General features: G+C 63.4%; 2 protein-coding genes across 2 annotated transcripts; one reads left to right on the forward strand and one right to left on the reverse strand.

Moving 5' to 3' along the window:
* The first annotated feature begins 499 nt into the window (after positions 1-499).
* AMH (anti-Mullerian hormone) lies at positions 500-6,538 on the forward strand. The gene is made up of 5 exons (XM_056512846.1): positions 500-2,332; positions 3,321-3,493; positions 3,996-4,116; positions 4,249-4,450; positions 4,601-6,538. Exons 1-5 carry the CDS (start codon positions 1,780-1,782, stop codon positions 5,514-5,516), a joined length of 1,965 nt encoding a protein of 654 aa, XP_056368821.1. The 5' UTR covers positions 500-1,779; the 3' UTR covers positions 5,517-6,538.
* LOC130264561 (cyclic nucleotide-gated cation channel beta-1-like) lies at positions 6,510-14,311 on the reverse strand. Its single transcript, XM_056512849.1, has 7 exons — positions 14,265-14,311; positions 11,973-12,024; positions 9,411-9,582; positions 8,361-8,513; positions 8,218-8,280; positions 7,943-8,085; positions 6,510-7,831 (listed from the first exon to the last, which is right to left on the reverse strand). The coding sequence occupies exons 3-7, from the start codon at positions 9,505-9,507 to the stop codon at positions 7,142-7,144; spliced, it is 1,146 nt and encodes a 381-aa protein (XP_056368824.1). The 5' UTR covers positions 9,508-9,582; positions 11,973-12,024; positions 14,265-14,311; the 3' UTR covers positions 6,510-7,141.
* Positions 14,312-14,664: the final 353 nt, after the last annotated feature.

A 14,664-nucleotide genomic window follows, 5' to 3' on the forward strand; every position in this document is an offset into this window, starting at 1 on the left:
ATTAATTACCCCCCATTCATTACCCCCCATTCATTACCCCCATTAATCAGTTTTGATTCAACCAAAGCCCTTCATCTCCATTCATTGAGGGGGACATGGAAAGGCTCCTGTTACTGATATTAAATCTTAGTTTATTCTTATAATTCATTAATGTCAGTACCTGCTGCCACATGATTTTATTGTGTGTCCTCCTCCCACTGGCAGCTCTGTTCAGGCAAGGTTTTAGTTCTCTGTGGGTTTATTTATCCTGAATGTTTCCTTCCAGCCATCACTTGGTATCCATAAAAAAGCAGCAGCAGTTCTGCCATTTCTCTGGCCTTTTCCAGGTTCCTGTCCCTGACTTGGGGGGTCAGTGGGTGGGGGCATGGCCAGGGCTGGGGTTCCTGACCTGCTCTGGTTGGTTGAGGGGCCATGGGATCCCTGCAGCTGCAGCCCCTTGATGGGGAATCAAATCCTTCATCTCTGCTGCTGGGCTGAGATGGTCCCAGTCAGTCACAGAATCCCAGACTGGTTTGATTGGGAGGGACCTTAAATCCCATCCCAGCCACCCCTGCCATGACAGGGACACCTCCCACTGTCCCAGGCTGCTCCAGCCCCAGTGTCCAGCCTGGCCTGGGACACTGCCAGGGATCCAGGGGCAGCCACAGCTGCTCTGGGCACCCTGTGCCAGGGCTCCCCACCCTCCCAGGGAACAATTCCTGCCCAATATCCCATCCAGCCCTGCCCTCTGCCAGTGGCAGCCATTCCCTGGCTCCTGTCCCTCCATCCCTTGTCCCCAGTCCCTCTCCAGCTCTCCTGGAGCCCCTTCAGGCCCTGCCAGGGGCTCTGAGCTCTCCCTGGATCCTTCTCTTCTCCAGGTGAGCACCCCCAGCTGTCCCAGGCTGGCTCCAGCCCTGGGAGCAGCTCCATGGCCTTTGTGAGCTCCTGTGAAGTGACCTTGGGCTCCCTGTGTGTCCATGTCCTGCTCCAGGCTGGCTGCTCTCTCTGTTCCTGACAATCCTGAGCTCCAGACTGAAAGACTTGGAGAGAGAAGGGCCTTCCCTCCCAGGGAAGGGTCTGGAACTTTTTTTTGGGACATTTCCCCTTGCCAAAATCAGGAGGTCTCTTGGGTGTGGGGGCCAGGTTTCCAGGATGGTTTAGGCAGGTGGCACTGGCAATTCCAGCTGCTCCAGTGAGTCCTGGCATCTCATGGAGGGAAAAGTCCTTACAATACACGTGTGTGAGACTTCCTAAAGGAGATACTGAGTGTTCAAGGCCCTCAGGCTGCTGCTGCCCCCAGGATTCTCATTCCCAGGATGAAACCCTTTTCCTGGGCAGCCTGTTGAGCTGCAGGGTGTGGGGGGAAGGTTTTCCATACATTCACTTATTTCTGCCATGATCTGCCCCTGTCCCCCTCCTCCTGCTCTGGCTCTCTCCCCTCAGTGTCTCAGTGCTGCTGGGGCTGTACGTGCCAGTCCCCACGAGGATCCCATTCCAGACACTCATCCTCCTTTAGAAAACATCCAAAGTCAAGGCCGTGCATCCCTACGAGCCAGTGCAACAGCTTCGATTTTTGAACGTTTCCAAAAGGAGCTGCAGACCCAAAAATAGAACAAAAACAAAGTTTCTTTGCCACCTCCCTCTCTGCTCTGCAGGCGACAGCCCCGGGGCGGCTCAGGGGAGGTGGCTGTGCCTCGGCCACTCAAGGCCACCCCTGGTTAAAAGGGAGAAGCCATCCTCCCTCTTCCTGCCGAGCCTTGGGATGCCTGAGCTGCTGCAGGGCAGAGCTCAGGTGGCACCATGAGCGCTCTCAGGGAGCTGCTGCTGTGCCTGGTGCTGCTGCTCCCCTCTGCAGCTCTGCCCAGGAAGCAGGAGAGGGATTCCCTGCTGGAGCCGAGCCTGCTGGAGGAGCTGCAGGCAGAAGGGAGGAAGGTGGGGAATGGAAGCTTGCAGGAGTCACCCAGGTCCAGGAGGGCTGCTGGCACTCGGCCCTTGCCCGAGGCCGAGCCGGGAGGCAGGTGCCCGCAGGGAGAGGCTGAGGAGGGGGGCCCGGGCTGGTCCAGCCCGCAGCCCTGGCCCCTGGGGGCCCTGGAGGGGCCCGTGTGCCGGGTGAGGATGGAGCAGGACGGGGCCGGCCCGAGGCACCTGGAGGTGGTGGGTGTGCTCAGCCACTACGAGAGCAGCTTCATCAAACTGCTGCGGCGGCGCCGGAGCTGGGACGGGACCTTGGCCGGGACCTTCGGGCTGTGCCCGGCCCGCGGGGCGGGGGCGGCTCCGCATCCCCTGCAGCGCATCCACCAGCACGTGCTGGAGCCGCGGCCGCGGAGGTTCCTCGTCCTGCACCTGGAGGAAGGTCGGTGGGAGAGCCCTGCGGGCTCCGAGGTGGGGCAGGGAGGGCGAGGATGCAGGGCTCGGGGTGGTGATGCTGTCTGCTGGCTGAAGGCAGGGATTTAAACACAGGGTTGAATTTGGGGGTTGGGTTCTCTTTAAAAACAGTCAAGTGATGGAATGAAATGTTTCTGGACGCATTTTTGAGGAGGTTTAGCAGTGAGGATGGCTCTGCCATCTGTCCCCATCTCTGAGCAGCACCCAGGTGCCACATTCCAGCAGCGTCTGGGCACCGTGCTCAGGGATGCTCGGGGTGGGATTGTTGGGGTGTCTGTGCGGGGCCAGGGGTGGGGCTGGTGATTCTTGAGGGTCCCTTCCAGCTCAAGACCTTCTGTGATTCTTGGTGGCTTCTGCTCCACTCTCCTGAGTATTTCTCACTTTCTGCCTTAACACGGCAGATGGGTTTGGGTCCCATCCCAGCTCTGGGGAGAAAGGAGGGGGTCGGACCCGGCTGGTCCCGCTGTGCCCCGAGCCTGCCACGTGCTGATCTCCTACCCTGGGCTGCTCCTGTCGCTTCAGCCTTACGGGCAAACCTGAGCACCCATTCCCCTGTCCCATCGCGGGGGTGATCCCGGTGCTGGAGAGGGAGTAACACCCTCCAATTTCCTCCGTAACAAGAGGGCGATGATGGTTTCTTTCGTCCTGAAATCTTCCTCCTCTCCTGGGATTTGGGTTTTCAGCTGAGCTCCCCAGTGCCGGGCAGTGGAAGTGGCTCTTCCCCGGGCAGAGGCCACAGCGTCCCCGAGCCACTGGAGAGATTTCCACGGGATCTGGGGGAGGCAGCTCCCTGCTCGCCGGGTGCATCCCGTTCCCATCTCCCTGGAGCCGGGGAGGGGATTTGCTGTGTCCCCTCACCCTGTCGGCTCCTGTCCCTGGTCCCTGCAGGGACAGCGCTCGGCCCGCAGCCCCCTGCTCACCCCGGGGGGATTCACGGCCGTGTCTCCCCGTTGCAGTGCAGTGGGAAGCGCAGGTGAAGCTGCGGTTCCAGCTGGTTTTCCAGGCGGAGGTGGGACGGGCCCTGGGAGAGCTGCAGGCGGCCGTGATGCTCTTCTACCTGGGCCGCCGGGAGGGCTCGGGGCCCCCGCAGGAGCTGCTGCTCACCGGCCCGGGGCTGGCTCGGGACCAGGTGGGTCCGGGCCTGGGGGCAGCGGGGGCCGGGAGGGAGAGATGTCCGTGCCTTTGTCATCCCTCCCGCTCCGCTCAGCAACCCCGGCAGCTCCCTTTGCCCTCCCTCCCAATTCATTCACAATCCCCTCCCAGCCCATTCACTATCCCCTCCCAGTCTATTCACAATCTCCTCCCAGTTCATTCACAATCCCCTCCCAGCCCCTTTGTCACCCCTCCAGCCCCTTTGCCATCCTCTCCCAGCCTGCCCGCCCCGTCTCCCGCTCCCGCCGTGCCTGAAGATGGAGCTCTTACCCTGTCCCCAGCTTCCCCAGCCCGCTCTGGGGTCCCGATCCCCCTCCTGCCCCCTCGGGGTTCACTGGGGCAGCTCTGGGGCTGGGGGCGAAGCTCGCAGCGGTCCCGGTGATCCGGAGCCGCAGGGACACAGCGGGGGCTCCCAGGAGCGTTCCCCGGTGATGTCTCACCCACACCCTCGGGGTTTCTGTGTCTGTGCCTCGGTGCAGAGGCTCTGCCTCTCCAGGGACACGCAGTTCCTGGCGCTGGCAGCCGCCGCAGCCTCGGTGACCCGCAGCGCGGAGCGGCTCCGCTTCTCGGCGTCCCTGGCCATCCACGGCGGCGCGGGAGGTACGGGCGGGGACACCTGGGGACAGCAGCGACCCTGCCCTCGTGTCCTCGCTTGGGCTTCTGGGGTCCTCTCGGGCCCACGAGAGGCGGTGGGGACACGCAGGAGACCCCAGGCCTCACCTCTGGCTGCAGGTGCCCCCCTGCCCCGCGCGGAGGTGCAGCAGCTCCTGTTCGGCTCCGATGACAAATGTTTCACCCGCATGACCCCGGTGCTGCTGCTGCTGGCCAAGCCACGGCAGCAGGAGGAGGAAGAGGAGGAAGAAGAGGCTTTGGCCCCATCCTCCTACCTCTCTGCTGAGGGGGTGGTGGACACGGCTCCGTACCCACAGCTCAGGTCCGTGGCCGTCGCTGCAGGAAGGGGAAAACGGGCTGGGAGAGGAAGAGGGGCAGGGGCAGCCCCAGCTGTGGGACCATGGGTGGCCGTCGGGCACGGCCTGGTGGCACCCCCGGGGTACCCGTGACCCTCCCTGTGCTCTCCTTGCAGCCCAGCCCAGGCCGGGAGCGAGGAGCTGCCGACCCCCACGGCCCCGAGCCAAGCCAACACCTCATCCCCAGCGCCCGGGGGCAGCGCCCAGTTCCTGGCAGTCCTGACCCAGTTCATCCGGCAGCTCCTGAACTCCTCCAGTGAGCCGCCCCCCCAGCCCAATGCCCACCACTGGCTGGACTTCGAGGTGATGGAGACCCTCCCTCACCAGCTGCTCAACCTGTCGGAGGAGGCGGCGCTGGAGCGCCTGGTGCAGTCGGAGGAGCCCTCGGTGCTGCTGCTGCCCCAGGACAGCGGGGCCGTGCTGGAGCAGCACCTGGGGGACTGGCAGCCGGAGGGCAGCGTGCTGCAGCTGCTGACGGGCAAACTGCAGCTGCTCATCCAGGAGCTCAGGGACATCCCGGCTTTCCAAGCCAACGCGGCGCTTTTCCAGCACCTCCTGAGCTTCTGCTACTTCCCAGCCGAGCCGGGCCAGGCCGGGCCGGCCGAGCGGGGCCGGGACCCGCGGAAGCTGCGCACGCTGCTGCTGCTGAAGGCGCTGCAGGCGGTGCGGGCGCGCTGGCAGGAGCACAGGAAGGTGCAGCGGCAGAACCGCAGCGCCCGGCACCAGGCGCACTGCCGGCTGCAGGAGCTCACCATCGACCTGCGCGACCGCCACTTCATCGTCATGCCCACCGCCTACGTGGCCAACAACTGCGAGGGGCCCTGCCGCCTGCCGCTCTCCTCGCGCATCTCCAGCTACTTCTCGCACACGGTGCTGCTGCTGGACGTGCAGGAGCGCGGCTCGCCGCTGCGCAGGGCTCCCTGCTGCGTGCCCGTGCGCTACTCGGACCAGCTCATCATCAGCCTCTCCTCGGACGGGCTGGAGATCCGCAAGTTCCCCAACATGGTGGCAGAGGAGTGCGGCTGCCGGTGAGGCTCCCGCTCGCCCCACCCCGGCCCCTCTGTCCCGGTTTGCCCTCCCGGCTCGGGATCCGGTGCTTCTCGCCGAGACGGGAGCTCCCATGTGTCCTTTCCCCGTGGTTTGGCTCGCTAGCGTCGCTCTGGTTCTGGGTTCGTCCATGCCTGTCCCTGGGGCTGCTGCTGTTCCCTGGGATGTCCCCGCTCCCGCTGCTGAGGATGCCCGAGGTGCCCGCGGGGCGGTTTGGGCTGGGTTTGGGCAGGGCTGTGCCGGGAGGGCAAAGCTTGGCAGATCCAGGCAGGACCATTCTTATTCATCCCCCACTCTCTGCTCCTGTAGTGGCTGGGAAGGGCAGGTGCTGCTTCTCCAAGCCTTGCAGCATCCTCTGGCCGTTCCCCAGCCCATGGGACCCCCATGTGCCAGCAGAGCGAGAGGCCAAATCCCCCGGCAGAGCCCAGCCGTGCCCTGGGCACACGTCTCGGGTGAGCCGGGGCCGTGAGGAGCCGCTGGCGGTGGCGTGGGGCTCCGGGCCAGGTCACATCAGCGTCACCCCGAGCTGACCCCGCTGCCGGGGAGCGGGAGGAGGGACGGAGCGATCCCATTACACCTCCCGGGCTGCTCACACCATTCATGGCAGCGCGAGCAAGCGGCTGCCAGAGCACCTGCTCCGCGTCCCCCCGCCCCAGCCAGCCCCGGATCATCTTCCAGCCGAGCCCTGCCCTCCGCCGGGGATCCAAACCTTGGAAACAGCTCCTGGGCTTGTCCTGCCTGCACCTCCTTGCGTTTTGCAGTGTCCCCACGGGGAGGCACAGCCGGAGGTTGGAACCAACCAGTTCCATCTCACAGCCCTGCAGGATTAGCCCTGAGCCCCTCGGGGTCGGGAGGGCACAGAAAACACACACAATCCAGGGACAAAACACATAACCAGGGACAAAACACATAACCAGGGACAAGGGCTTTTCTCGTTTTCCTTTTTCCCCCACCTATTTTTAAAAAAATTCAGTTGAGTACCTTATTAAAAATGAAAATAGTTTATTTTAACCACTGTTGATTTAGCAAATGCTGAAACCTGTCATGGGTCAGGGCTGTGGACGCCTCTGGCTGTGTGATATTGCTCTTGTGTTTCCTTCCTAAAAGCGACTCGGAGAAGGCGGGGCCCGCAGGGTGAGGGGCTCCAGCCCTGCTCTGTCACCAGCACGGTCCGGGCCACCCCGCAGTGACTCGGGGAGGTCGCGGGGTCTGTCCCTGATGTCCCCCTGGACGGCTGCAGCCTGGTTCTGTAACCCAGAATATTCTTCTCTCTTGATTTGCTTTCAATAAAACCATTAACCCAAGAGCTGCACAGTCTGGACACAGCTCTGTTCTCTGGGAACCACGAGTGGAGATGAACTGCAGAGGGATTTTGGGTGGGGATGCAGAAGCAGCGATGCCCCAAGAAGCTCCTTCCACGAGTCCTTTCAGGTCGCCTTTGATCCAGGGGAGCCCCAAGTCCCCGGGGAGGCTCGTGCCAGGCTCCTGGGCTGCTCTGCTGCTGCGCGGGGTCCTGGGGCGCTGCCCGTGCCCGGGGGTGTCTCTGGAGGACAGGCAGGGCCGGGGGCAGTGGTGGGATCGGATCCCCCCGGACCCGCGCCCGCCCGGCCTCAGTCGCGCCTCTTGCCCTCCCTGCCCGGCTCCCAGGGCTTCCTGCCCTTCTGCTGCTGCTTCCAGTCCCGCCTCGGGCTCTCCCGGCCGGGCCGGCCCTTCCACCCCTCCCTCCGGGACTCCTCCCGCTCCCGCCGTCTCTCCTTCCTCTCCTTCCTCTCCCGGTCCCGCTTCTTCTGGGGCTGCTGCTCGGGTTCCCTGGGGGCCCTGGGGGCTCTGCCAGCTTTGTCCCCCGCTGTCCTGTCCTTGGCTCGTGCCTCCCTCCGGCTGCTCCGCTCCGCATGGACAGCACGGCCTTCCCGGGATTTCTCCTTCTTCTCTTTCTTCTTCTTCTCCTTCTTCTCCTCCTCCTCTTCCTCCTCCTCCTCTTCCTCCTCCTCCTCCTCATTCTCCTCTTTGTCTTCCTCCTTCTCCTCCTTTTCTTCTTCTTTCTCCTCCTCCTCCTCCTCCTCCTCCTCCTCCTTCTCCTCCTCCTTCTCCTCCTTCTCTACCTTCTTATGCTTCTCCTGACTCTTCTTCCCCTCCATCACAGCCATTGGCACCTCGGGGACATCTTCAGGTTCTTCTTCCTTGTCCTCATCCTCATCTTTGTCTTCATCTTTGTCCTCATCTTCATCCTTGTCCCCATCCTTGTCCTCATCCTCTGGTGTTGCACGGCCAAACCACTTCTTGAAGATCCAGGGTTCTGCCTGTGGGGACAAAGGGGACCAGGAGCTGATGATGCAGCCCCGGGGACCCCTCTCCATCCCTCCCGCTGGGGACAAGGCACTCCCTGCCCCGGGAACAACCCTGACCCGTACCAGGTTGCTGTCAGCTTCGCTGTCATAGTCATCCTCACCGTCTTCGTCATCACCGTCATCCTCCGGCACGCTGCTCTCCGGTGGCGGCGGGGGCTGGGCAGTCACCACCTCCGGGATCTCCTCCGCCTTGGGGCTCAGCGGCTCTGGGAGGGGAGAGGGACAGGCCGCTGTCAGCTGAGGATGAGTTTGTTTGGGGGGATACCCCAGGGGCTCCCAGGGCCACCCCACACTGGATGTGGCTGGATCCGGGGGCACTGGGGAGGGACGGGACCCACCGGGAACGGGCGGGGGCGGAGGCTCCTGCCGGCCGCGGGCGAGTCCCTCCTTGGAGCATGGAGCTGGAAAAGAGGGGACAGGAGCCAGGAGGTGGCAGCACCGTCCGGCCACCCCTTCCCGCTCCGTGCGGCTCCCGGCTCACCTTGGAGCACCTGGAAGGTGACGCTGAGCAGGGCCACCACGGAGGCCACCAGGATGCACTTGTTGAGGGTGAGCCCTTCCCAGAGCAGCGGCTCCTCCGCCGGGTCCAGGCTGGGCGGCTCCGCCTTGCTCTGCACCGGGAGGCTCCTGGGGACTGGAGACCACAGGGAAAAATGTTACTGGAGGGAACTGGGAAGGGGCAAAAGGCTCTGAGCTGGGGGGCGGGAAGAGCTCTTAACATCCTCCTGCACAGCCCACTCAGGGCAGGGAAGGGACAGGGACAGGGACAGGGACAGGGACAGGGACAGGGCAGGGACAGGGATAGGGACAAGGACAGGGCAGGGAAGGGACAGGGACAGGGACAGGGTCAGGGGTCAGGGACAGGGACAGGGACAGGGACAGGGACAGGGACAGTGTCAGGGACAGGGACAGGGACAGGGACAGGGACAGGGACAGGGACAGGGACAGGGACAGGGATAGGGACAAGGACAGGGCAGGGAAGGGACAGGGACAGGGACAGGGACAGGGTCAGGGACAGGGACAGGGACAGGGATAGGGACAGGGACAGTGTCAGGGACAGGGACAGGGACAGGGACAGGGTCAGGGACAGGGACAGGGACAGGGATAGGGACAGGGACAGGGACAGGGACAGTGATAGGGACAGGGTCAGGGACAGGGACAGGGACAGGGACAAGGACAGGGACAGGGACAGGGATAGGGACAGGGACAGGGATAGGGACAGGACGTGTTTGTACTGCTGGCGTGGGGACAAGAGTGTCCCGGGGACTGAGACCGAGGGGTTTGGCCATGGTGGCGTTATTAGAATATCCCGGGGATCAAGCTGGGAAAAGCTCTGGCCGTGCTCCTCCTCCAGCAGCAAATCTGGGGAGTGTGGAGAGGAAGAGGAGGAGGAGTGGAGGGTCTGGCAGGCGGCTGAGGAGCCCCATCCCCATGCCCGTGTCACTGCGGAGGGCACAGCTCCTGCTGTCACTGCCCCGGTGCCCCCGGGCTGGCCGCTCTGGGGCAGGGAGGGGCTTCCCCACACACCCACCTGGAGGCCCGGCAGCGCTGCCCTTGGCTCCCACCTTCTCCACCCGCTTCTTCTCCGCCGCTTTCCTGTCCCCGCTCAGCGGGGCTGGCTCGGGCATGTCCGGCTCCTGTCTCTGCCTCGGGCTCGTCCGGGTCCTGCTCGGAGACACCGCGCCGGGGATCGGCTCTATTCCCTGTGGGACAGACACACTGCTGTGTTCCCTGACAGACAGACACACTGCTCTATTCCCTGTGGGACAGACACACTGCCCTATTCCCTGTGGGACAGACACACTGCTGTGTTCCCTGACAGACAGACACTCTGCTCTATTCCCTGTGGGACAGGGACACACTGCTCTATTCCCTGTGGGACAGACACACTGCTGTGTTCCCTGACAGACAGACACACTGCTCTGTTCCCTGTGGGACAGACACACTGCTGTGTTCCCTGACAGACAGACACACTGCTGTGTTCCCTGACAGACAGACACACTGCTCTATTCCCTGTGGGACAGGGACACTCTGCTCTATTCCCCGTGGGACAGGGACACTGCTCTATTCCCTACAGGACAGGGACACGCTGCTCTATTCCCTGTGGGATAGGGACGCTCTGCTCTATTCCCTACAGGACAGGGACACGCTGCTCTATTCCCTGTGGGACAGGGACACTCTGCTCTATTCCCCGTGGGACAGGGACACAGCTCTATTCCCCGTGGGACAGGGACACGCTGCTCTATTCCCTGTGGGACAGACACTCTGCTCTATTCCCTGTGGGACAGACACACTGCTGTGTTCCCTGACAGACAGACACACTGCTCTATTCCCTGTGGGATAGGGACGCTCTGCTCTATTCCCTGTGGGACAGGGACACGCTGCTCTATTCCCCGTGGGACAGGGACACTCTGCTCTATTCCCCGTGGGACAGACACACTGCTCTATTCCCTGTGGGACAGGGACACACTTCTCTATTCCCCGTGGGACAGGGACACTCTGCTCTATTCCCCGTGGGACAGACACACTGCTCTATTCCCCGTGGGACAGGGACACACTTCTCTATTCCCCGTGGGACAGGGACACGCTGCTCTATTCCCTGTGGGACAGACACACTGCTCTATTCCCCGTGGGACAGGGACACACTGCTCTATTCCCCGTGGGACAGACACGCTGCTCTATTCCCTACAGGACAGACACACTGCTCTATTCCCTGTGGGACAGACACACTGCTCTATTCCCCGTGGGACAGGGACACACTGCTCTATTCCCTGTGGGACAGGGACACTGCTCTATTCCCCGTGGGACAGGGACACGCTGCTCTATTCCCTGTGGGATAGGGACACACTGCTCTATTCCCCGTGGGACAGGGACACGCTGCTCTATTCCCTGTGGGACAGGGACACGCTGCTCTGGGGTCCCGGGGCTGAGCCGGTGCTGCCCCAGCGAGAGGCTCCAACCCGGCTCCGGCAGCACCTGGGGCGTGTTCACCTCAATAGCCTTAAAACACGGGGGTATTTGACGTTATTTAAGTTGGATTTAGCCACGAGTGAGTCCCATCGCAGGCGGGTGGGACCCAGGCTGTGCTTGGGACCCCCGGAGCACCCAGGGCTGGGCTGGGGCTGCAGCACCCAGGTCTGAGCTCCGGGCTGGGGCGGAGCGCGGCTTTGGGCCGGGCTGGGTGCTGGTCAGGGCCACCGGGGACAGCTGCCCACCGGCACGATCGGTGACAGTGACAGCGACAGCGACAGCGACAGCTGGGGGACCTTGGGCTGCCCCGGGATGGACGTGCTGCAACGCTGCGGGGCGGAATGTCACAGCGGGACAGCCCCGGCTCTGCCCTGCCCCGGCACAGGGATCCACCCCTGGCACCTCCAGCACAGGGATCCACCCCTGGCACCCCCTGACCCGGCACAGGGATCCACCCCTGGCACCCCCAGCACAGGGATCCACCCCTGGCACCTCCAGCACAGGGATCCATCCCTGGCACCCCCTGACCCTGCCCCGGCACAGGGATCCACCCCTGGCACCTCCAGCACAGGGATCCATCCCTGGCACCCCCTGCCCCGGCACAGGGATCCACCCCTGGCACCCCCGGCACAGGGATCCACCCCTGGCACCTCCAGCACAGGGATCCATCCCTGGCACCCCCTGACCCGGCACAGGGATCCACCCCTGGCACCCCCAGCACAGAGATCCATCCCTGGCACCCCCTGACCCTGCCCCGGCACAGGGATCCATCCCTGGCACCCCCTGACCTGGCACAGGGATCCATCCCTGGCACCTCCAGCACAGGGATCCACCCCTGGCACCCTCTGCCCTGGCGCAGGGATCCACCCCTGGCACCCCCAGCACAGAGATCCATTCCTGGCACCCTCTGCCCTGGCACAGGGATCCACCCCTGGCACCCCCAGCACAGGGATCCATCCCTGGCACCCTCTGACCTGGCACAGGGATCCATCCCTGGCACCCCCAGCACAGGGATCCATCCCTGGCACCCCCTGCCCAGGCACAGGGATCCACCCCTGGCACCCCCTGCCCTGCCCTGGCACAGGGAACCCCCAGGCCCCCCACCCTGACCCTGGGCACTCACATGGGCTCCAGGCTCTCCCCGTGGCTGTCGCTGCTCACCAGAGCCTTGGCATCTGTCAAAGACAACACAGCACAGCTCCTCAGGTGACAAATTTGGGGAGGTGGGAATCACCAGGGGCTGGGGGGTGTGGACCCCTCGGTGACACCCCCCAGCCTGCAGAGAGGGGACACCTGGCCGTGCTGCCCCCGCTGGTGCTGCTGGGTCACCTGTGGATGGAGAGAGGTGTCCCCAGTCAGGTAAAACCCCCCAGGCATCAAGGGAATGGGAGCTCTGGGAAGGTCTGGGACTCTGAGCCCCAAAATGTCACCAACCTGCATGTCCCAGGGGAGTGGCAGCCAAAGGGACAGTGACAAGGCTCATGGTGGGACCAACAGCCTGGGGTGTGCTCAGACACCCCAAAAACACAAGGCTGGACACTGGAGGGCCAGAGCCTGGACAGCAGGAGAAGTCCCAGCTACCATGGAGCAACCAGACCTCAAAAAGGGACTCAAGGGGACTGCCAAGCTCAGGGAGGACCCTCAGGGCTTTTCCCAGCTGGGAAGTGGGGGAGCAAACTGAGGGTCCCCAGGGCTCTGCCACAAGGAAGGGCTGGGGAGGGGGTTGGGCTCCTCGGGATGGGGAGGCACCCCAAGGTCCCAGCACCACTGACCTCAGCCCTCTGGCATCTCCAAATGCAGTGCCTCAGGTGCCACATCCTCCCCAGAAGGAAGAATTTTTGCCCCCTTTGAGCCAGATTTAGTTCATTCCCCCCTGTGGAACACTGAGAAAAGATACCAGTTCCCAGGATGAGACCTCTGACTCAGGGTTGGAAGCAGAACAGATAAATAAGAGGAAACCTTTTGGCCATGATCTGAAAAGTCTTTGCATTCAAGAGGAAATTAAAAGAGTCTTTGGTTTGTTTAAGTGATGTAAGTCTGGTCTTTTCTGTGCTGGGAGGGGACAGAGCTGCCCCAGGACTCTGTGGGGGCTGTGGGGGGTTCCCAGACCAGGGGAAGCACAAATGTGGAGAACTTCTCCTCAAAGTGTTTTCCCCTCACGTGCTTGCTGTGTTTTTGAGCTTCTCAATCATCCACCCTGGTTTTGGGCACAGATGAGCAGCAGGAAGGGGGAGGAGGGCCCGAGCCTCTGTTCCTCTTCTCCCTGGCCATGATCCACGTTCCCATGGAGCTGGTGTCACACAGGTGTCCCTCAGTGCCCGAGGCCACCTTGTGAGGTGACACCACCACAAAGAACCATCTCTGCCAGGCTGAGCTGTGTCCTGCAGACTCACACACCTCACCAGTGGCCATGGCTCACGGTGAGGACCAGGAACCTCTTCTCCTGTCCTTCCTTGGCCATCTCTGAGCTCTCCCTGCCCACCTGGACAGCCCTCAGGGCATCCCAAATCCTCCTCTAGCGCTGCATAGGAACCGTGTCACCTCGAGGGACCCTCCCTAAACTGAGAGGGACCAAGCACTGCCCACAGCACACCCTGGGCACTGCGCCCAGTGTCCTCTCACAAAGTCCAGGCTCTTCCCATGTCTCCACCCCTTGGGCCTCAGGTGCCCTTCCCTGCCATGTGCCCCAAAGGCCCCAGAGCTGACCAGATCCACACCCAGGTCTGTCCCCCCTGTGCAGGAGATGGGGCTCTGAGCCCTGGCAGGAGGTGGAGGCACTCCAGGGCTCATGCAGGATCCTTGTCCCAGCTGGGATGGGCCAGAACAACCTTCCTGGGCTGGTGGTCCAAGCACAGCCACTGCCCAGGCCAGGCACAGCAGGGGTGGCCACAGTGCCAGGAGTGGTCACCAGTGCCAGGGTGGCCACAGTGCCAGGAGTGGCCACAGTGCCAGGGATGGCCACAGTGCCAGGAGTGGCCACAGTGCCAGGGACACTTTGCCCACAGCAGGGCCGGTCACCCGCAGCCCCGAGCCCGGTTCCGCTGCCCAGGAGCGCTCTCATCCCTCCCATCGCTCCCATCCCTCCCATCGCTCCCATCCCGCTCCCCGCTCTCACTCCCCGCACGCCAGATCCGCCCGTAAACGCTGAAAATCGCCGGCACTTAACAAATAATCAGCTCCGCTCTGCTGCCACCGGGACTTCTCCTGCACGGGCTCCCGAGGTCGCCTTCACCGCTGACTCACATCAAAGAAACTTCCAAAAATAGTCCCCGCGCCTGCCCCGCTCTCCTGCCACCCTCGCCCGGGGATGAGCCCCGCGGCTCCCGGTCCCTCGCGGCCAGAGGGAGCCGGGCTGAGCCGAGGGCTGCCCGGGGGCTGCCCCACATCAGGGCTCAGGAGCCACAGAAATCCCTACCTGGGGTCGGCCGCCGCCTCCTCCTCGGCTGCAGTCCCGGACGGCCCCGGCTCCCCCGGGTAAAGAGCAGCAACAGCTGCCGGAGGGAGCCGGAGCAAAATAGCGCCCAATCACCGGGGCCCGAGCGCCACAAAAGGCAGCGCGGCCCCGGCCCGAGCGCTGCGGCTGCCCCGGCACCGGGACGGGCTCTCGGGGACACCTGAGAGGGGATGGTCCCTCTGTGACAGGGACAGCACCGGGACGGGACAGGGACACCAGGCACGGGTGTCTGAGCCAGCTGTGGGATGGAGGGAGGATGGATGGATGATGGATGGATGGATGGATGGGTGGATGGATGGATGGATGGATGATGGATGGATGATGGATGGATGATGGATGGATGATGGATGGATGGATGGAT

This window comes from Oenanthe melanoleuca, chromosome 28, assembly GCF_029582105.1.
Source record: "Oenanthe melanoleuca isolate GR-GAL-2019-014 chromosome 28, OMel1.0, whole genome shotgun sequence".
In the NCBI taxonomy this organism is placed as follows: domain Eukaryota; kingdom Metazoa; phylum Chordata; class Aves; order Passeriformes; family Muscicapidae; genus Oenanthe; species Oenanthe melanoleuca.